At 41.5% G+C, this 22,744-nt stretch overlaps 3 protein-coding genes across 3 annotated transcripts in view; 2 read left to right on the forward strand and 1 right to left on the reverse strand.

Annotated features, from left to right (window-relative positions):
• CCDC149 (coiled-coil domain containing 149) overlaps window positions 1-2,779 on the forward strand; it is a 53,704-nt gene extending 50,925 nt beyond the window's left edge. The window contains exon 15 of the mRNA XM_009319895.1: window positions 2,704-2,779. Coding sequence (XP_009318170.1) covers window positions 2,704-2,779 — 76 coding nt within the window. The remainder of the gene's footprint in view (window positions 1-2,703) is intronic.
• A 1,647-nt stretch (window positions 2,780-4,426) lies between these two features.
• On the reverse strand, window positions 4,427-5,948 carry SOD3 (superoxide dismutase 3, extracellular). Its single transcript, XM_009319888.1, has 2 exons — window positions 5,806-5,948; window positions 4,427-5,349 (listed from the first exon to the last, which is right to left on the reverse strand). Exon 2 carries the CDS (start codon window positions 5,331-5,333, stop codon window positions 4,620-4,622), a length of 714 nt encoding a protein of 237 aa, XP_009318163.1. The 5' UTR covers window positions 5,334-5,349; window positions 5,806-5,948; the 3' UTR covers window positions 4,427-4,619.
• A 5,191-nt stretch (window positions 5,949-11,139) lies between these two features.
• Window positions 11,140-22,744, forward strand: part of DHX15 (DEAH (Asp-Glu-Ala-His) box helicase 15) — a 99,191-nt gene continuing 87,586 nt past the window's right edge. Inside the window, exons 1-2 of the mRNA XM_009319896.1 lie at window positions 11,140-11,322; window positions 17,681-17,765. Coding sequence (XP_009318171.1) covers window positions 11,140-11,322; window positions 17,681-17,765 — 268 coding nt within the window. The remainder of the gene's footprint in view (window positions 11,323-17,680; window positions 17,766-22,744) is intronic.

The raw sequence follows: 22,744 nt of genomic DNA on the forward strand, positions 1-22,744 counted from the left end.
CTTAAAACTGTGAATATTTGGATAACAGTTTGGCTTGAGGTATGAAATCCAGGCCCTCGAGTATCTCACTAATCCTTTTGCAGTGTCTGTGCTGCTGCAAATATGATCGGTGAAACAGTGTGCTGTAGGGTTGATTTTTACATTGAACTGTTAATATTTGTCTAATAAAGATGTTTTTCTGTTAGTTTTGGCTACAGTGTACCAAAAATGTAAATTACCTATGGGAAAGAATTGGTGATGAGGTTTAATCATGTTGGTTTTTTGTAATGATTTGAAGTTTCTACATAGATAGATGTAATTTACATTAATGTAGCAGAGAGATCAATGATAATGATTTATCATGTTATCACTAGGCTTCTGCAACGTGTATGGTCCTAGTGCTGGACTGTATTTTAATGGTTAGAAGTGTCTTCCAAGGATGAAAAATTTGGAGTGATAAATTGAGACGCATCTTAAGGCTGCAAGCTTTTGCTTGTTTCTCAGACTGCGTTCTATTTCTCTTTACATACAGTGGCTGTAAGTACATCCTTAGAATAAAATCACTATGCCCTTATAGGAAGTTTCTGAAAACCATCCCTGCATGTATATAGTTCTCTTATCACAAACCTTTATATCTTCTCAACTGTACAAAATTTTTCCTTCCCTCTCCCTGCTCATCCCATGAAAATTCAGGGAGTTATTTCACCAGATACTGAGAACCCAATTTAACGAAGCTCTAAAGGAAACGTCATCAGAGAAGCCAGAAGTCTTTCTGTGAGAAACGACAATGCTGTTCCAAAGCAAGGAGAACAGCAAGAAGAGAACCAGTGATGCGCTGTCCACTTCTTGGCTCTCCCAGTTACTGGAATTGCATTCCTCAACTTAGAGGAGCTGGACAGCCCTCAGGCTGAGCAACGGGTGGTAGATTTCAGCCTACACCATCTGCCCTCCTTTTTAAAGGAATCTGTGTCTCTTTTATTTTCTTATGTTTTGGAATTAAGGATAACTCTTCCTTTCCTCATTTCACCAGCCTATGGTGTGGTAGAAGGCTTATTTGCATTGTTGCTTCTTTCTTAAGCATCTTCCCTTGTTGATGTTTAGTCATAGGAAAACACTCCTATAATAACTGGGGAAAAGGGAGGCTGCTGTGTCATTCCCTAGCTCGCTCCTGATGCTGGAGCTGTGCCACTCTGCTCCTAGGAAGGCAGCAACAAGGGAATACTTAACGTTGAAGTTAGCAGCTGTTGGAGAAGGGGAGGCACGTCCTTCCTCTCCTGTCTGTAGCATAAGGTATAGTCTCTGCAGCTGTGGAGCTTCTATGGGCCAGCAGCCGTCAAGGCAATTTTTCTGCTGGCTTGGGACCTAATTGTCTGTAAATGTTCATTTCTCACTCCTAGAACTTGAAACCAATCAGAGAGAATTAAACCAAATTTAATAAAATACTACTAATAAAAAGGAAAATCCCTCCCAGATTGAGTCCTTCTTTGACAAATAACTGCCAGCTGCAAATTTTTACAGCCCACTTGTCAGCCACTGAATAAACAGAGTTTATATTAGCAATACTGACAAACTCTTCTGTATATGGAAGATGAGCTAGCAGGTGCTGCCATAATCAAGGTGTCAGAGTCCATGAACAGTTTGTATTCAGCAGCAGAAAGGCTGTATGTAAATTATTACATATAAATATAAGGAATGATAGTGGGAAGGTGAAAAATGTGGCTTGTCTGTGTTCTCATGTGTTTTCCCTAGCAGGTGCATTCAGGTAACCCTTTCAGTGTCTGTCTGCAGGCAATAAAGCCATACTCGCGGTGCTCTGCAAATATGTTTCCTTTCTCTTTAAAGGTAATTTGACATTGCAGCATTTCACTGATGCTGAGCAGCAGCCCTTAGGAACAAAAACCATCTGTATATTTAAGCATATGAGGGACATGAAGGAATAAAAAGTTTTTCTTTCATTATCCTGATCACCATTTAAGTTCCTCATCACCTGAAAAACCAAGAAGAGTTTAAGTATTTGAAAGATTGTTATGCTGTTCCCATTAATTGTAACTGACTGCATTATTGACTCATTTGTATGACGGTACTGACAAGTCAGAAGAGAAATAGCTGCAGAAACTGAAATCTCTGGGAGAATGTGGCAGGGTTTTTTCCTTTAATGCTTGAATGTCACATGAAGTAGCATTTTATTCAAGACGTATTCTTTTCCATCTTTCAGAGACTAATCCTGTGCAGAGCTAAATATCAATGCAGTCAGAACTGAGACAAGCGAACAAGAAGGTCAAGATTTCAGGTAGCTGAGCTCAGAAATGTTGAGGGTGTTACATTGTTTCCCTGTCCTGTGTCTTTCCTGACCCACAATTGTATGTTAGCGTTTTGCTCCTGGTCCCTTAACGGCCAGTTAACGCTATTAATTAATGAAAAACTTGGTGCAAAAATTTGAGCAGGTAGAAGCTAGTGCTGGACCAACAGCTTTTTGTGCCTAATTCATTGATTCTTTCTAGTATGTTTTTTTTGCGAGAACATACAAGCCAACAATTAGGACATCTTGGTAATTATCCTTACACCATTCTCCCTCTTAGATGCCATTTTTATATTTTTGCAATCATTAAATGCCAGTGAGATATTTAGATCTCTGGAAACCTCATTTTTAGTGCGACATCACTGCTGCGATACTGTCCCTCTCCTTTGTGTCCCAGTGAATGTGTATTCTTGTTACGTTTTTAGCCTTCTCCCAGGAACACAAGACTTCAAAGGCAGAAGACTTGTAAAAGACAGACATCTGTGCTGCACTATGCGATAACTAATTGAATATTCTTGTCAGTATCTTCCTTGGGTATTGCTTTAATTGATACTGTTGTGCTATTAGAATGATGATTTTTCCCCAGTAAATTAATTAGTGCTTTGTGTGGAATCAACACTACTTTAGGGTTGGGGGGGGGTGTTTGGGGTTTGGGGTTTTTTTTTTAGACTTGTTTTTCCTTTTTCTAGGACTTCAGAAATGCAGAAATTGCATCCAGAGATACAAGCCTTTTTGGTGTTAGGCTCTGGAGAAGTGAACTGGGAAGGGAATGTTGTGGCAGGGGTATGGAGAAGATGCATTTCACAAACTGATTTTAAGGAGGTTGTCTCACCTGAAACTGAATTCATGCATCATCTGCAAGAAGGATTTCATTTGAAAGTACAATGTTGTGGTTATTTGAAAAACAATGTTCACTGAATTTGTAAAGTAAGTGTGTGAAAATGACAGATCAAGAAGCATCTTTTAGAATGCTGCTGCTTTTCTAAGTGAGACTTTTTAAACGTATGGGAATTTGTATAATAAAGACAGTGCAATTTCTTTAATCTATATGAGCTCAGGAATGTATTTCAAAATCTTAACTGAGATTAAGTTGAAAGTCTGCTACAGTTCTAAAAGATAGGATTTTGTTTACCAGCTTCTGTTTTGTAGTTCTACTTTCTAAATTATGCAGTTCAGTTTATTTGCAAACCTTTCTTTTGTTGCTGCCTGGATTAACTGCACAACATAGTTCAACTGTATTAATACATTTTGTCGTCTTTAATAAAAACATTTCCTCATACGCTTGTTCTACCTGCTGGTTTCCTTTTCTCTTCTCAGTATCAGATGAATGATAGTCATGAGGTAGTGTTTTAGTATTTTCAGTGAATTGTGTTAAATTAAAAAAGTAAAGCTTTATTGAGTAGAGTTTTAAGTCTGAAAATTGTCAGACAAATCTTTTCACTGTTGCTTCTCCCAGTCTAAATTGACTGATTTACTTCCTACATTTTTGTATGAAGAAACACACTCAGCATTTTTTGGCTTTGAAAATAATATTTATCTGTGATCTGCTAACTTTATCATCATTGTCTAAGCAGCATTAAAACTTCTGTATACAACTTAGTTACTAACAGGCACAAACTAGAGGCTTTAGGGAATTTTTGCTGGGGAGCGATGGTAAGCTGGAATATTTCTTTTAAGCCTGCTTTCAGATATAAACAGTGTGATTTAGCTATATAGCCATGTGGCCAATTTAAAATAGTTAATAAGCTTATACATGTTTGAGAAGTAAACCTGAAAATACAAGTAGGATAACCTAATGGATCTAAAGTTTAAAACGGAAATGTCTGTACTTCCCCTTATTTTTAGGGGAAGTCCATTATCCAGGTCTTGCAACACAACACCCAACACTACTGAAAGCACAAAGATCTTTTTGCCTTTCAGATGTGCAGCTAAATACAGGGTAGCATCTAATGAGAGGCAATTTCTTACTTACTCATATTAACTTTTTTTTCCTTTGGTATCTAACTTACGATCCCTTAAGAGCCCCTTACAGCGCACAGACGCTTTACAGACTATCGACCATACCTGTTAGCACTCTTACTTACATGCATTCAACTCCCAAACCGCATAAAAGGGAATTTTTTCTCTTCAAGAAAATACATCACAATGTTGAGTTGATGCTGTTTTTATTGATGGGCTTACAGAAAGGAAGCTCTACAAAGTGATACGCATTTCTTAGAGGAGCAAGCGAATGGAAATGGGAATCCTTTAGCCGTATATTTTAGTGGCCAGTGGCACAGCCTAAGGTACTCTGTGCTGCCCGGGCCGTAGCTGGCTTGTCGGTCTTGACTTAAGCCTGGTTCTATGTTCGTTTGTTGAGCCCTCTCTTCTTCTTGTCTGTAGCCTCGGGCAGTTTCTCTTCCCACAAGTTCTTGTTGCATATCCCAATCACGCAGCAAGCCAGACGTTTCCCAGCATTTCCATTTTCCAAACTGGCTTTATTGTTGCCCTTGCCCATGTCGTCTTCCTGCTCATGGATCACAACAGATCTGCCCATGATGGAATATGGACCAAACATAGTGGCAGAGAGATTTGGTTTGTATTTTCTGATTTTGCCTTCTTTAGGAAAAAAGTTGCCAAAATCCCCTGGGTGACGGGGGTGATTCACGCTGAAAGGGTTATAGTGTCCTCCCGTAGAATCACAGCCGTTGCTGAGATCCCCAAGCTCATGGATGTGTACAGCTCTACCAGATTGATTATTATCCAACGGAAACCCATCCAAGTAAAAAATGGCTTCTAATCTTCCATATGAGTAATACTGTCTGAATAAGACTTGTCCAGTCACTTGTGGCTTGTCAGTATCTATTCTGGAGCTCGGCCTCATTTCACAAGTGGCGTAAATCATCCCATCAGTCTCATTACCAGGCATTACCGGATAGAGCAATTTCTGCCAGAGGTCGTTCACTTTTTTCTGTATGTCATGAAATGACTCTTGGCTTGGATCAGTTTCTTTGTCTGTCATGATGCCAGAGGCAGACAGGGCAAGCCCAGCGACCAGAGAAAGAAGCAGAAGCATCTCGGCAATTCAGAGCCTGCAAAAGGTACAAGAAGCTACAAAGAATTAAGAGCTTTTTGCAGCAGCATGGCTGGAGAGAAGGGCACGCAGCCTGTGGCGGGGCTGAGCAAAACAGCCGGAGCATAGTCCTGGGTGGACTGCTGCTTTCTAAATCTGTCTAATGTGATGAATTGAAACTAAATCAGAATGCATACGCATGTTTAAACACAAACAACTGACACCCATGACTAAAAGAAATACTAGTGATTTTATATTTTGCACTAGATCTTGATCTTAAAAACTGCCTCTTTTTCCCTGCAGGAAGCAAGTAAGCCGAAGTGTTGTTTACAAACTATTTTTGAGTTTATATTGAGACTTTTCTCCTACTACAAATTCCAGCAAGACGGTTTGCCAGGAGGCTTTTCTTGATCCTTCTACTTAACCACTAGTTAGGCATTACAAACAAAAAGTAAAAATCCAACAAGTTGATTACCTTGCAGAGCTGCGGCAGAACCCCTCAGTAGTAGCTCTTTGCCTCTGGTCCCCTAAACTGAGATGCGATCAGACAGAAAGCCAGAGCTGTTTGAAGTTGATGCTCACAGGAACTGCGTGTTTGTGTAAAAGTTAGGTAATGCTGGCGAAGGGGAGGTGTCACCGGGAGAACCGTGGGAGGGGAGGGAGGGGGTGAACACTTTGTCCTTTCTCAGTTAGTTTGTTAGTCTGGCTCTCAGTCCTTACTGACATTCCAAAAAAAAGGAAAAAAGTTTTCCAGCTTTTAAATTAATCTTCCTTTTGATGACTTCATGTGCTTACCTAAAACAAGCAACCTTCAACATGCAGTGAGGGGAGAGGACAGAGCTTTATTAAGGCACAGCTGGGCAGTTCGCTCACTTACATGCTGGTTGTCATGGAGCTGGTTTGCATTTTTATTTATTAGCCAAAATTGAAAGTGATGCTTGAGCAACATAAACTGTTCCACATGGATGTGTACCAAAGTTTCTGTGGTTTTAAAACCTGAAGGGCACAATTCAAACTGTCAGATGCTGAGGTACATCTCAGCGATGCTTTTCTGTAAAGTTTTAGGGCTACTGTCTGCTACTTTACTTGCCAACTTAGCTGCTCCACTGAAGTAATTTTTTCTTCTTTATTTGAGACACTGGTGATTTTCCAAAGAGAAAAGTAAGCAGTAGTGAGGCAGTGCGACATCAGACTGAGGCACAGAGAAATTGTTTCCCAGAAGCTGGCTGGAGCACGGAAAGTTCACATGTGTTTCATCATCCCGTGAACTGAGAAACGCTCTCCTCTTGGGGGCATTGCCCTGCCTGCAGCGCTTCCCACTGCTGTAGCTGAAATGTGGATTCAGCCATCACAAGAGCAATTTAACAGGCTGAGCTTTCTGCAGAGAGAAAAGAGTAGCTCTTATTACTCAGGAACAATTCTCAACGCAAGAATATTGCAAAGAAAATCCTTTTTCCCAGTTCATGTCTACTGCCAGCTGGGTAAGAAATGTGATCGTCAGCTTCTGGAATGGTAAAATTGTGTGTGTTAATCTTTCTGCTATCTTATTCTACATCAGATCTGAGATACTCAGTTATCTGAGAGCTGATTTTTTTTTTTTCTTTCTGTATGAGGGAGAGCAGAGCTACAGGGGTGTCCACTACTTGGAGCATTAGCCAGGGTCTGGAAATACAGAGTTAACTTCTGCTTGGGATATTGCGATATTGAACGTGTGACTTTAGCCCTGGGCTTCAGTTCCTAATCTATGAATTAGGACAACTAGTATTTCTTTTCTTCAGGGTATTTATGAGCTGTTCAGATTACCGTGCTCGTGGGAACCATGCAGTGTTCAGTGGAAGCTGAAAATGTAAGACTGAGAGCCAGGATTGCCCGTCACCCCAAGCTTAACGCTACCTCCTTTGCAGCCTTTTCTCAAGTTCATTCACTGTCAGTCTTTGAGCTGGGGAAATCCATACCTGTGACATGGTAATACTATGAAATTGCTCGGTTTTAAAGCATTTGAAAGAAGTAAAATGTTTTATAATTAGGTTTTATAAATATACGCAAAAAATGTTCAGCTAACAACTTAGCCAAATGCAAAGGGGGATGGTTTAAGTTTGTAAAATGCAAGAAGCAACTGTCCAGTCTAGGTACTATTAGAAAAACTACTTCTTAGCATCATAAACCATTTTTAAGGGGACATGATGAATGGAAGAAAGAAAGGAGCATCGTTCATGGTTTACTTCCTTGAGTCACAAAGTAATGGAGTGCAATTGAGTTTAACACTTCTGCAAGGAAATTTCCAAACCAGCAGTCAGCGCTCCAAGAAAAGAATTTTAAAGCTTTAGTTGAATTATAAGGCATTTTGAAATAGGAACTAGGGTCAGAATTTTAGCTGGCTTAAATACAATAATGCTGCTGACTTCAGTGGCATTTGTGCTGTTTTACGCCAGCTGGGATTCTGTCCCTGAAAAAACCCACCCTGAAAAGCCCAAGGTACTTGCTGCAAAGCTCTTTTTTGATGTACTGCACATGCGGGAACGAAGCAGAAATGCAGAAGGGTGTAAAGGAGATGATCAAAGGGACAGAAAGGACTGCAGCAAAGCTAAATGATCTATTTGTAGTGCTCTGCACTTCAGAGAATGAAAAGGGAAATACTAGCTGTGGGCTGCTGTCAGAAAGATGTATTTTAAAAAGGAGAAGGGCTGATAACTACAAGAAATGCAATTGCCAGGGTGATTTGGCATTCAGTCTGGGCCTGAAAGATGGAAGTCGCTAAGTACTAACCAGGTGTATCATTAAAGTCCAATGTTACCCACTGCCTATATTTTAGTTTTCTGGTTAAAAAGTGGTGCCGAGTAATGGGCTAACAGCCTTTAAAGCAGACAGCAGTTAATGGGAGGAAAGCCCACAGTGACCTGACCACACACTTGTACTTGTGTTACAATCCCTGTTTAAAAAATAGACCTCTGCTTTTGTCTCAGTTGTACAGGATCTATCGCATCCTGAATTTCATGCAACGTCCTAGAGTCTCCTGGGCTATACAAGACAGAGTCGTCAAAACAACTTCTGCAAGGCTCTCTAGACCACATAGAAGAACCAGACTTAGCTTTACTCATGGACTTTACAATGGACTTTATACGCGGTTCTGCTCACAAGTTCTCAATCCATGCTATGACCTTCAGGTTTGTTGGTTGGTGGGTTTGTTTTGTGGTGACATCGTCCCATTGCATCACCCTGCTGTTCAACTTAACATCGTTTGATTTGTCCAGTGTAGAGCAAAACGTGATGAAGAAACGCTGCATAGGACAGCATCCTTTTGTAGCAAGCGGTAGCCTTGTTTTTTGTCTCCAGCAGTTGGATCTGCTTTCAGTGATTTTATGGTAGAATGATCCTCCATAAAAATGACACCCGGAGAAGGCAGGTTTTACGTCTTCTGCAGTGGGTGATGGAGCTGATTGCTTTTCTCCACGTATGGCTGAGGCTGGAGCCGCTAAAAGAAGGGCTTTTATAGCCTGAGGGAAGCAGAGCCAAGATCTTTGGGAACCTAATCTGCTCCTTCAGTTCGGGGCACTTTCTGCCATTTCTGATTCATGGTCCCAGCCTGGGAGCCAGTTACACTGGTGGGTCATCAGGCAGCAGCAGGGGCATCCAGCATTTGTTGGTGTGTGGGAGTTACCTGCTTGCTGTGTAGAGACGGCAGGGCACCAAAACTTCCACACGTTGAGTTTGGCATGGTGTTGTGCATGCTCCGCGCAGCAATTGCCCGCGAGCACAGCACCAGCCTCGCACGACGTCTGGTGTGTCCCCGTAACTGCCTGCGGGTCTGTGGGTAAAGCCTGCAGTGTTGATTTTCCTCTGTAGAGCTATGAGCAGTGCTGCCGAGTCAGGCAGGATTTAGAAAGCAGAAATGCTGCCAGGGTGTCCGCAAAGGTGCAATGACTTCAGCTATTTACTGCCTGTTGTGTTGTCCAGCATAGCCTGTTAATGTCTAGTGGAGGTCCGGTGCTCACGAGAGAGGGGCTTTGTCCTGGACTGGGTGGTTTTAGCCTGCGTGGTAAGCACAGGGCTGGCGCTGGACTGCAAGCAGCACCTCATCCCACAGAAATCACGGTGGGGGAACTTGTTTGCAATTGCTATAAGGAGAAAGGAAAATTGCTATAAAAAGAAAGGAAAATTAAAAATCTTGCTGTAGCAAATGGAAAACCTGTCACTGGTCTAGGCTTACTCTTCCTGTTTATTCCTGTTCCTTGACTTGGTGTTTCTATTTAAAGAAATAAAGATATTTAGTGCCTGAGATAAGCATCCATTTATAATATTCTTGCAAAACAGCTATACACATTTCCAACTTTTCAGGTCATTACCCATAAAAAATCAAGTTAAATAAATATACAAAAGGGAAACAACACTGTTCTCTCTGGGGAATAATTTCTCTTGAAAATAGAAGATCATGCAACTGTCAAACTACTCTACATCAGCCAATTTGAAAAATTCTTGACATTCTTCCTCTTTAAGAGCTCGAGAAGAAATCATTTTATGAGAGTGAGGGAGAGATGAACTGTAAGTAAGCTGTTTGCAAAAGCTGCATTCAGAAACTCATTCTAGGTCTGTCAATCTAATTTAACAGAATTTCATCTTCACATGTGGATATAAAATATAAATATGTAATGTCAAAAGTAGGGATGGAACCCAGCTGTTAGAGAATTGTCGTGGTTTAACCCCAGCCGGCAACTAGGCCCTGCACGGCTGCTCGCTCACTCCCCCCTGGTGGGATGGGGGAGGGAATTGGAAGAGTAAAAATGAGAAAACTCGTGGGGTGAGATAAAGACAGTTTAATAGGTAAAGCAAAAGCCGCGCACGCAAGCAAAGCAAAACAAGGAGTTCATTCACTACTTCCCATGGGCAGGCAGGTGTTCAGCCATCCCCAGGAAAGCAGGGCTCCATCACACGTGACGGTGACTTGGGAAGACAAACGCCATCACTCCGAATGTTCCCCCCCTTCCTTCTTCTTCCCCCAGCTTTATATGCTGAGCATGACGTCATATGGTGTGGAATATCCCTTTGGTCAGTTGGGGTCAGCTGTCCCAGCTGTGTCCCCTCCCAACTCCTTGTGCACCCCCAGCCTGCTCGCTGGTGGGGTGGTGTGAGGAGCAGAAAAGGCCTTGACTCTGTGTAAGCACTGCTCAGCAGTAACGAAAACATCCCTGTATTATCAACACTGTTTCCAGCACAGATCCAAAACACAGCCCCATACCAGCTACTGTGAAGAAAATTAACTCTACCCCAACCAAAACCGGCACAATAATTTAGGTTATTATTTGTGTTTGCATTAATTCTCTGATCCTTTATTAAATGTTTATCCTTTCTGCTGCGTAGCATTAATCTGAAGAGGGGGTTGCTGTTTGAGAGGATACAAAAAATAAACACAAGACTTTCCTCACATTCAGTGTCCAATGGCCATAAATGGAAATATCTTTATTTTTTTTATTTCAAAGTGCGCATTGCACACATTGTGCATATTTGCACAGCTTCAACACTCTGTGTAGCTTCAAGTCAAAGCTCAGAAGCTGCAGGGAGGTTGGGCCAGTAGGTCAGATATATGAGCAGCGGTTATGTACAAATAACTAAACACAAAATGATCTCTCTTTTTATGACACTTGATAGTGGGTGTCTCAGAAGTCTAATGATCATCACGGATGAACTGAGCATGATTTTCAGATATTTCTATCCTTCTAGTGTACTAAAGAGACACAGCCGTTGATAACAGGTTAATCCCTGCCTTCTGCTTGTCTATGCTGCGATGCTTCTGTTGTCACCGCTGGGGCGGGAGATGGGTTTGTGGGTACTGACATCTGCCAGGTACTTCTTGGGAGCGGTAGACTTGAAGCCTTCTACTCAAGTTGCAGGCAGCAGGACTTTCCAGGATCGAAAAGGGGAAGCTTGGTCCCTTCCTACAGGAAGAAGCCGAGACCTGGCCCAGGCTCGTTCCTGTCCTCAGGAGCATGTCAGCAAGGTGAGAGAAGGCAGGTAAGAGCCCCTGCAAGAAGCAAGGATGGAAGCAGGCAGAGAAGGAGGAATTATAGATAATTCTACAGGCAAAAAGTTAAAGAGTCCCAAAACTGGCCTGATCCTTCTTCACACATTTCAGTTTAACTTCTATTATATTTATATGTAAAGGATTGGTCCAATTTCACTTAAGCAGCAGACAGTATTTCAGATCAAATCTTTTGATTTACATATTGCAATACAGATACACTTTGCTTTATTTCAGCAAAACATAACCCAGCATTCTCTTTAAATAACCTCTGAGATTTATTTGAAAGGCTATGGACTATCATGGATACCCAGTGCAGTTAAAGAGTAGGAGGAAAAGAAACTGTGCAAAGAAATACAAGTTGTTTCAAAGAATGCTAGGAAAGTGGTGGCGTGTCCACTCATGACCCCTTGTTTTGTATCTGTGCTAAGGTCTGAAAGGGATTTAGAGACACCATACCCAACCATACCAATGTAAATCATGACTTAAGCTTGTCTATCCTGTTCTTAAAACTCATCAATGATGAAGAATCTACCATCACCTGTGGCTTGACTATCCTTTCTCTTACAGGCTTTTCTGCTCTCTAGCCTGGTTCTTGCTGCAGGTTAGACCCATTGTTTTGGTTGTATCCACTACAGGCATGGGGGACAGATTATTCTCTTCTTTGCAACAGCCTCCTGCAAACTTGTGAGTTTAACTCTGTACCTCTGTACCAATGGCCCTTCCCTCTTTCAGCTAAACAGTCCCCATTCTTTTAAGCTTTCCTCCTAAATTTTGTAGGCTCCTATGTGAATAGATCACCTTTTCTTATGGACTGTGCACCTCTTTCTGGAAGAGAAATGCACAAACATCTCAGCGTGTCAGCTGACCAGCATGGACTACTACTGCACTTGTCTTGTAGACTATATTACTCTCTATATCATAATGAGATCTTTGCCTGATCCTTTCCTGCAGTACTGCTGTCTATGCAATTGTTTCCATTTTATATTTCTTTAGCTGGCTATTCCTGCCAAGTATGGGATTTTACCTTTGTCTTAACTGAGTTACCTCCTTTTTTTTATTTCCCCCACCCCTTGTCATTTCTCCAGCTTGTCACGAACATTTTGAATTTTAATCCTTCCCCACAGTGTATTTACAGCCCTTCCAGCTTGGTGTCAGCTGTGAATTTAATCAGTTTACTTTTTGTTCCGTCATCCAAGTCATTAACTGAAAGGCTGAATAAAACCAAACCACAGACAAACTCCTGCACCCGAGGCAGACTGTCCTCCCCATTGGGAACTGACTGGTTTCCAGACTAGGTGCAGATTTCCCACCACCTCTGTACCTGCTTTATAAGAGTGTGATCAAAACCATTTTTTTTCCCCAGCTTTTGTGTAAGAATGTCATGTGAGATAGTAGTTAAGATATTTAGTAAAGTAAGTAAAGTTAAGATAAACATCTACTTCTCTATATGGAAGGCTTGTTATGGTCTCATAGAAAGAACACTAAAAGTTCCTGATGTCTTATTTATTTCCCTTTCTGGCTTTCAGGTGAATGCAAAAAGTTTGCCTCTTTTAGTGGTTTTTCTGTGGCTGTGACTCCTGGATTGAGCCTCACATATCCTCCCTGAATCCCCGGACTTCATAGGAACCAAAATCATTTGCAGGCCCCGTCTCAATGTATCTGCATTACCATTATTCCCCTGGGGGAAGCGAAGTGTCTTTGAAGTGCTGCCTGACACTAAGTGGTGTCTGAAACCTTTTAGCCACCTTTTATGTGCACATCCCCACATTGCTATCTCTCCCTTCTGCCAAAACAGTCGATGGGATACGCTGTATTTTAATGTTACATAAGCTGTGGAAGCAAAGATGAGGTTAATTCATGCTAACTAGACTAAAAACATTTCCAAAGGTTCACATTTCTGATCCTCTTACTTCTTGCAAGCAGCACCCGTTTGTAAAAGTCTCCTAGTTTGTCCATGTTCCCCACCACCTTCGTTAGAATTGCCAATACTGTAAGGCACACCTTACCAAAACCAGGAAAGCTATGCCCATTCCTAAGTTTGCATTTTAATGTAGAGTCATATGTGCATGTCAAGTTACTAAATAAAGTGAAAAATTATGAGGTTTTATTTACAAACTCAGGAGGATCTTGGTACTCCTATGCCAAAGACAAGAAGCCTCCCATTAGCACTTAAATTCTTGCTGACACCTGCAGGCACCAAAGGCTCCGCTTTGCGCGGAGCAAGCTAGAGCTCAGCAGAAGCTGAGGGCAATCATGTTTTATGAAGACAAAAGCCCACCTGGCTTTGATAGCTGACAGCAGTTCCTGCTCTGATAAGAGCCCAACATGTTGTGCGTGGAGGCGGGTACCATTGACCAGCAGCTATGAAAGGCGACAGCCCTGGGCTTTTGTTGAAGTCAACACTCAGCAGCATCTGGGAGGCTCCTGGGGAGGTTCCTTGTCCTTGAACACTGCAGGGTGCAGGAGAGCACCAGGTTGAGTTCCTGGAGGTTTTCTCAAAGCAGCTATTTCACCACAGATGTTGTGGTATGCTACTATTAAAAACAAACAAACAAAATGTATGGCTGACTGTTGGATACCCATCTCCTTTGAAAATTGTGGAGGTTCAGGGCCTGAACCTCTGAGTTCTTTTCAAAGTTGTTTGTGGTAAAAGCTGTTATATTTGTATCTTTCAGAACAGCAGAAAAAGGAAAAAAAAACCCATGCATTTTTTTATAGGAAAAAATTGTTTTCATGGTAAAGTGGCTCCACCATGCATTTTTTTGTAGGTAAAAATTGTTTTCATGGTAAAGTGGCTCCCCGCCTTTTTAGCCATATTTATTCTAGTGGGTTGATTTTTGTAAGTGTAACTGAAACCCTGGGAGACTAATGAAGTTTAACAATGTGTGTTAATTACATCTACTTTTGTTGTCTCAGTGAAAACACAGGATCCTAAATCCTATTTGCAATCTGAAATTTCAGAGGTTCCAGCCCCTCATCTAACCTTAACATCTCTCAGTTTCATGCAGCTTTTGTAAGCCTGTGCACATATTTAAGTTCCCCTGTGGAGAATGGTTTTGGAGATCAGATGTTCAGGGATTAGGAACACAAGAGGTTTTTTACCCTGTTTAAAATCATTTTGACATGTTAGTGTAAGTCATTAAGATTGTTTTCTTGAACTGTCAAATGGGCCACAGTATGGGTGAACCATTTTTAGGAAAATTAAATAAAAACATTTTGATTTCTAAATGACTCACCTTTAAGAATTGTAACATAAATATTTTGCACGCTCTGAACTTTCTCTCTGAGGTAAATACTTTCACCTGAATTCCTCCCCTGGGAAGATTAATTCCCAACTAAGTAAATAATCAAAGGCAGGGGCCATCCTGGGGGAGAGCAAGTAGGAATGGTCACTTCTAACTGAAGACGCTCTTAGTATTTTTTATATTTGCATTTGCTTTCTTTTTTTTTTTTTTTTTTTCTTTTAACGGTGCAGTGGAACAAAGTTTCCCCAAATGGTGTCAGGTTTTAGGATCTCCACAGAGACGCAGTGTGGTTCTGTGGATTCTGATTTCAGACCAGGTGAATCCCATTAGTTCCAACCCAGCAGCACAAAGGATTCGAGCATCTCTGAAGCCAGGTGTTTGGCTCTAGACAAACAGAGGATAGATAGGAGGCAAAACACATGAAGGGACTATGTTTTTACCAGCTCCTATGTATGCATTAATAAGCAAGATTGAGAATGCCACCTGCTTACAGAAAGGTTTTCAACTCGCAGGGCATGGAGTTCTTAATAGTATTCCATTAGATATAATGAGGTATGCTGGTGCAGATTTCCCCCATGAAGTTAGTACACATTTGTACAAGATAAGGCTCCTGCTGGGGTGTTTTATGAACGTGGAGTCTTTCAGTTCCAGTTAAATAGGATAACCAGCTGTTTTCCAGGGCACGTGGAGAAATCCTTGGATTGGTTGTTGTTCCTACTCTCGGCATTAGGATGCCTGCAAAAAAAGAATAAAAACAGAGAAATATTTCACTGTGGCCTTCTTGAAGGGAAAGCAATCCTTCAAACGCATTAGCATTTGTTCTAATAGGTGCAGGAAAAAACAAAGAGAAAAATCCATTTCTTTGTCCTTTTATTTTGTTACAAACCTTCCTTCCATCTTCAGCCTCCAGGTTTCCATCCCATGAGTTGTCATCTGTTTTGTCATTTGCAAGACATTATTCCCAAAACTTGCAGATGTTATTAAAACTGAGGATTATAAGGTTATGTAGTACGTGGTACAAGCCAGATACAGCTTGGATGTTTTTATTAGAGGATTACCAAATTTTGTTAACAGGAGTGCGCCTGAGTAATTCCACTGGAAGCTCTGCTGTGCTTGTTATGAAACATCTGATCCTGAAGCAGATACAGAGCTGCACCTTAGCAAGGGCCGGCTCTCTAACCATGCCAAGGATAGGTCGCGTTTGTGATATGTAAAGCTGGATCATTGCAAACGGTGTATGGTGGTTTCACTGGAAAAAGGGTAGTGGTCATGGCAGGAAGTATCCCGCCTACCATAAAATGCCAAATATCCCAATGTCTTGTTCGCTTCAGAATCCTTTTCCGCTGCTGGCACACATTATAGGCAACAAAATAAAACCAGCATGAGGTATGTGTTTCAATGTTAGTTTTAAATATAGTGAAAATATCTAACACTTTTTGTAGCTTTTTATAACTTGCATATCCCTAGTACATGACACTAGGCCCTTAAGCAAACTTGTTGCTCCTAAGGCCTGAGATTGTGATGTCATATAACTAACTCTCTTAATGTCAATACATTGGTGTGTTTGTGAGTGAGGGGTTAAGTCCAGCTAATGAACCTAAAGCAAGAAATTAGAGGAGAGCATCAACACTAAAAAAAAAAAAATATCTGACCTTAGCGCCACCATTTTCTTACAGTGATGAACTTGTCTAGGGCCACCCAAGAGCTACTGAGGAGGTAATTTCTACAGGCCCTTCATTTAAAAGGAGGGTGAGTCAAGAAATTTCCAGAAGCTTCTAGCATTTTGCATAACAACTTGTACCCTGCTGTGGTGGGTTAACCCTGCTGGGCAGCCAGGACCCACCCAGCGGCTCATTCCCCCACAACAGGATGGGAGAGAGAATCGGAAGGGTAAAAGTGAAAAAACTTGTGGGTTGAGATAAAGGCAGTTTAAGGGGAGGGGGGGAAGGCAAAGACAACGTGTGATGAAAAAGCGATCACTCCCCACCAGCAGACCAGTGCCCAGCAGTCCCTGAGTAATGGAAACTCTGGAGAAGCCTCGTCCCCTAGGTTTATTGCTGAGCACAACATCATATGGTGTGGAATATCCCTTTGGTCAGTTGGGGTCAGCTGTCCCAGCTGTGTCCCCTCCCAACCTCTTGCCAACCCCCAGGCTACTCACTGGTGGGGCAGCATGAGAAGCAGAGAAGGTCTTGACTCTGTGTAAGCACTGCTCAGCAATAGCTAAAACATCCCTGCATTAGCAACACTGTTTTGGTCACAAATCCAAACCACAGCCCCATACTAGCTACTATGAAGAAAACTAACTCCATCCCAGCCAGACCCAGCACGCCTGCAAGGCTGGATGCTGGCATAGCCTTGTACTGGAAGGGAAAAGAGAAAACAGATTTGTAAGTCACAGTTAATGTGGTTTGCAATTCCAAGAGGAAAGTGAAAGGTATTGAATAAAGACTTTGTTTTATACTTCCAGGTATACCTTTCCTTCTGCTACAGGGCTGAATTACCACTGCTGTGATAATAAAGTCCACTTGATTTGTCTGAGCAGATTCGTAATTGCTTAATAAATCACTTTTTAAAATTTATTTGGTAGAGTGGCAAATTATTAACTGGCTGGAGATCCAGCAAGCAGCAGCCATTTCATACTAGAAACTTGACTGGGAGAACTGGCCCAAGAACACCTGCGTTCAGTACCAGAACCATGACTTTTTCTAAGTTTTAAAGTTATTCCCCACTTGTATCCACAAGGAAAGGGAAAAATTGGGGTCCATTTATATAATTTTGAAGTGTAATTAGTGGCATAAATGAACATTTGATATTTATACTATATTTATGTATTTCCTAGCTGTGAATTAGTCATACAGATACTGCTCCACTCTGAATCTATTCATCAATTTGAGTTCTTGTGGTTATTCAGTTTATTAAAATCCAGTTGTATGTTTGTGCAGGAAGGATGAGTACCTTTTGCCTTGGTTATGGATATTTACTCACATTTCTGACTAGATCTAAGATGGCACAGTAAGATTCTTAGTTTTGTTTCTGATTTAATAGATAATTTTGAATTTTAAGATTGCTCTCACAATATCCAACAGGACGAGGAGTTTAAAATCAGCTTTGGGGGAGTTCAGCCAGAATTCTACTATGAAATTCAGATTTTAAAAAACATCACATCAGACGGTAAGTCTCTCTATAAGGTAAAATAGAGGATGCACACTATATGTAATCACACAGTTACACGTTCCTCGTCATAGCCATTTAGTCTTATTCTTCAGACAATAAAAGAGAATCTCTGTGTCCTGAACACTTCTGGGGTGGTGTGACTACCTAATCTGATAACTGCTGTATGTAGCTTCATCAAAGAATATTGTTACATCACAACAGGAAATATGGTCCTAAGATTAAAGGCAGATTTGGATTCCGGATGCATTTTAGTCAGTGTCTTTCTCTTGACATGGAATAAACCGTCTAACCTCCTCCTACCTCCAATTTGCCCTTCTTCAAAATGTTGATAACAATGACTCATTTCCTCACGGGGGTACTCTGAGGCTTAGATGAAGTCTGAGAAGTTGGTTTTGACCCTGAGAAAATTGATGTCAGAAATTGCAATATCGGAATACTAATCTTTCAAGACTTGGATAAATAATTGTCCACAAATGAAAAGCTATTTTCTCTGCAATTTTTTGGCCCCCTCTATAATATTCCTTGAATTAGTAGAGTCCAAACTTCATAGAGACAACAGAGGAGACAGTGGACACTGCTTGCTTAAGTAAACAACAGCCAGAGCCCAAATTATTAGTAAATACCAAGGCTTCATTTAGGTTGAATAACGCTGCAATCCAACAAATAAATGAGCCATCAAGTTTGAATTTATGTAGCATACGAAACACATTAAAGCCATCTGACCATGACAAAGGCCTTTTCTGCTGTGAATAATGAGGCCAACACATTATAATATCCTTTAGATGAGACATTAAACCCAAGGTCCTTTCTGTTTGTCTCTGGTGGCTGTCCAGGTGGAAGTTAAAGACTCCATGGCATTTCACTAAAACCATAGAAAATCTCCAGCCCCCAACGGTATTACTTTCCCTGTAAATAAATAAAATAAATTAAAAAAATAGAATAGCCAAGGATGTGTATGAGTTGAATATCATCAAGCAAAATGCCAGTTTTCCTATCCATGAGGACAATGGGGAAAGTTGCTTTAGTGGGCGCAAAGTCAGTGTTCCTGGTATGAATGTAGGACTTGGAAAGTCCTTTGGGATCTCGAGAATGTAAAGCACAGAAAAATGCTTCATTCTCATCATTAACACATATTGTGGTAAAGAAAAACAAATAAAAAAAATTATGTTTGCATGTGTCTGTGCTTAGATAACTAGACATGCACCTTTACACATGTTAATTTCCAAGAAGAAATGGTTTGGAGACAAACAAAATAATTATTCCAGGAAAAATTAGCCTGTACATGTTGGATTCATTTCACAAGTCCATCTCAATTTTCAGCTGCTTTTGTATAATCCTAATGATTTTGTATCACTTGAGATACTTTAGTATACTTTTAGTTTGATATGAGCCTCAGTGAACATTTATCTACCAAGTGAAAACCAGGCTCTTGTTCCCTAAGCCTGCATCTTAGTTGCGTAGTTTCACACCAAAGTTTCTTAGCATTGGACTCTCATGAGGGTATGGCACAAGAGGTCGTGTGAAAGGTAAATTTCAGAGTCCTGTCATAGGTGTAAATCTATTATCGTTATCACACTGGCTGAACTCATTTATTTGAATTTAAAGGAATTGAAGAGAGGATGAGAACCCCTTGAAAGGAACAGAAGAATCACGCTTGAGCTGAACCCCCTTAGCAGCAGAGATGATAAAGCCTTTCACGAAGAACTGACTGATGAATCTGGGCATCTTTCAATTTTCTGAATAATGAGCCAGTTCTTCCCTCTTGCCGAGAAACATATGGGATGTGAGGAAACCAGCTGGAAACCCAGCCGTGTCTGTCCCATTCGCCATCCTCTCCGCTAGAGGCGGAGAAGTGGTGCCTTATGAGAAAAGATGGTTTGAGGGAAACCTTGGTATTCAGTTAAAGCAAACTCAGTCTTCGCGAGTCTCGTGCCCCTTCATGTCTGTTCCCCTTTTATCAACAGGAACGCCACAGAAAGGTGTGGTACTTGTCCAACAGAGATTAGTGCTGGCTGGGCTAAGGAATCCGTTCTGCTTCCTTTTTTTTTAATGTCTATCTGCTTGAAACTCCTGACCCAATGGAAATGTCCTGCAGGCCCTCTCTTTCAGGTCCTTATATATGAGAAAGGCATTTTCCAAGTGAGGAGAGGAGGGGGGGTAAGAGGAGAGATGTAAATCTCTCCTAGGTGTAAATGTCTGTCTATCTGTGACACACCTTAATATTGATTTTGTTGACTTTAATTTCATTCATCTCCGTATTAGGGATAGGAAGCTGTAGTAATGGGGACTGATAACACATGCTGGCTTTGATTTTTTTCAAAAGTAGTTAAAGCCCACACTTTAAATGCATTTAATGACAACTTAAAGACATAGGTTCTTTGTGGGCTTTATTTTCAAAGTGCTAAGACCTTAGCAGTATGGACCACTTCATGCAGGGAGGATGAAGGTTACTGGAACAGCAGAGAGAGGGTATGACACAGAACCAGTGTGAATGGGCTCCAGCAGTCTCACCCCCGCACACTGCAGAGCAGAGACGTCTACGCTTTCCTTGGGTGTGAGTTTCAGAGTAAGATGTCAGCCACATCCTAGGGGTGTCCAAGGTTGATGCTGTGGATGGCAACTGCTAAAGGCTCTGCCTGTGGAGCAAGGATGGCTGGCTCAGCTCCAAACACCTGATGAGGTTGCTGCTTCCGTACTGGTCTGACACTCCAGGGATATGTGTACCCTGTGACAGTACCGCATGGTATGATGCACATAACCTGGGTCATGGCAGAAGGAACAGCCACAAAGTTGTGCAGCCAACCCTGTCCCTAACAATCATCGCATGACTCCATTTCACCCTGTGATATGAAAGGCTCAAAAGGTTAAAAAAATTGTTCCACATCTTCCTATCAACAAACATTATGTGTGCTATCCATGTTAGTTGTCTAAATGGGAAGGACTACAAAGAAGGTATTTAAATATCAAATGGCTTTTTAAACCATGCCTTTTCTTTCATGGCAATAATTAAAGATGCTGTTCTAATCTAAGGGGCCAGATTCAGTCCGTGCTTTGTGACAACCACTTTGCACCAGGTAACGACAAGCCTTGAAAGTAGCATAAGTGGTCTTCAAAGCAACAAGTGGAGATTTCTTTGTTGTGGATCTCTCCTAGACGGACACAGAAAAGAATTTGTCCCTTCAAATTTAACTCACTAACTTCTAAAAAAAAGTTTCAGTGATCTGAAAATTTTGTCTAATTTTTCATACAATATCTGATTTGATATCATTATGTACCCTTCCACAAATTACCTATGTAGCTTTATTTTATATCTTAAAATATTTTCAGCATGAGGTATTCAACTCAACAGGATTTTTTTTTAAAGTTGCTAATTCCTAACCTTCCTTTTTGCCTCTTTGCCTGCTATCTAAAAAAATTGAGGCAGGGTGCTCGCAACATAGGGTCTGTGATATATGACTGGATTGTTTGGACTCCATCCAGCAGAGGGTGGTGATAGACATCTGCCCAAAAAGCAATTAACTGCAATGTATTTGGAGAGACAGAATAATCCAATGGTGATTTACCACCTCCAGAAAGGGGTTGCATTAGAAACAGGGTTGTTGTTTATTGTGGATTCTTTTTAGCTGTTTTACTCTCAATTTTCAAGAATTAAGAAAAAGGAAAAGTTGCAAAATGTTTTACCATATAACACAGACAACAATATGTAGAAGTAATTAATAGGGACATTTGAAGGGAAAACAGGGTCGCACCATTAGCCCCTACTAAAATGCATCGGAGTTGATGAATTGTTTTAATGGGACAGAATGACAAAAAAGGGACTGTTTCACCTAAGCAGGGACAGCTGGTCCCTATGACAAGGATACATTGCTGTCTTGTGGAGTTTGCCAGCCAGCAAGGCTGAAATAATAGCACTGAGAGAGGTGTGAACGCTCCTCGTTCACCTTAATTGAGAGCTAATATGAAGTCTAATTATGAACACTTTGTATTAACTGCTTCATGTCTGAAGGCAGACGTCTGATCAACGGTCCTCCATCATGTCCAGGGAAGGCCTGCCTTGATTTTCTGGACCGTTACACATCCCAGTGCTGTGATGCCAGCTGTGTCAAACCACATCTGCTAACAACTGTCCCTGCCAGTGGCTTTTGATCCTATTTCTGTTCCTGGGCAATGGGAGCTTGGGACAAAATCTGCATCTAGGGACCAAACTGCATGTTTCTCAGAAGCAGAACTCCTCCCTCGCTGCAGCCTGCGGGGCCAGGCAGCAGCTCTCCAGGACCTTTACACGCTGTGCCTGTACAGAAATCCCTCCTTGCTGCAAACCGCGCTGTGTACAGCAGCCCCAGCAGCCCAAGGAGTGGGGTTCATCCTGCTGCCCACAGCTGCCCTCACGCTGCTGCCAGGGAGAGCCACCAGCGTCATGGGATGGAGGTGCAGGCACAGACTGCACGGACCGAACCATCTGCCAGGACTCAAAGCACGACAGGTGGAGTTAGAGGATTTAGGTGACTAATTGCAGAATTTACTTTCATACAAAGTGTTTGTGTGAGGGAGAGAGAGAGGAAGATTAACTTAACTGCCAGAGATTTCTCCAATTACTTGAAAGGTGGTTGTAAAATGACTATTTAATCTTGCATCTCACCTGCTTCTGAGAACAAAAGTGCTTAAATTTAAAAATGCCAACTAGATGGGGACAGGATGGCTCAGGGGACTGAGGCTAAGGCTGCTGGGGCTTCATTTGTAAGTCACATGATGGAGGCTAGTGAAGAATGCAAGGCACCCACCGTTTGCTGGCTTTTGTGGACTGTGTTAAATCAGACTGGAAACCACAATCCAGTTCTAAAAGAATTAAGGACCTGATCCTACTTCCACTTAAAATAGTGGTCCAAGATTGAGGCTTAAGTACCACATTGCAAATCCTCAGTGCTACTTTTAGCAACTGTCCTGGCAAGTGGCACAGAGAAGGCAAAGGTGAGCGG

Source organism: Pygoscelis adeliae, unplaced genomic scaffold (assembly GCF_000699105.1).
Source record: "Pygoscelis adeliae isolate BGI_AS28 unplaced genomic scaffold, ASM69910v1 Scaffold243, whole genome shotgun sequence".
Lineage (NCBI taxonomy): Eukaryota > Metazoa > Chordata > Aves > Sphenisciformes > Spheniscidae > Pygoscelis > Pygoscelis adeliae.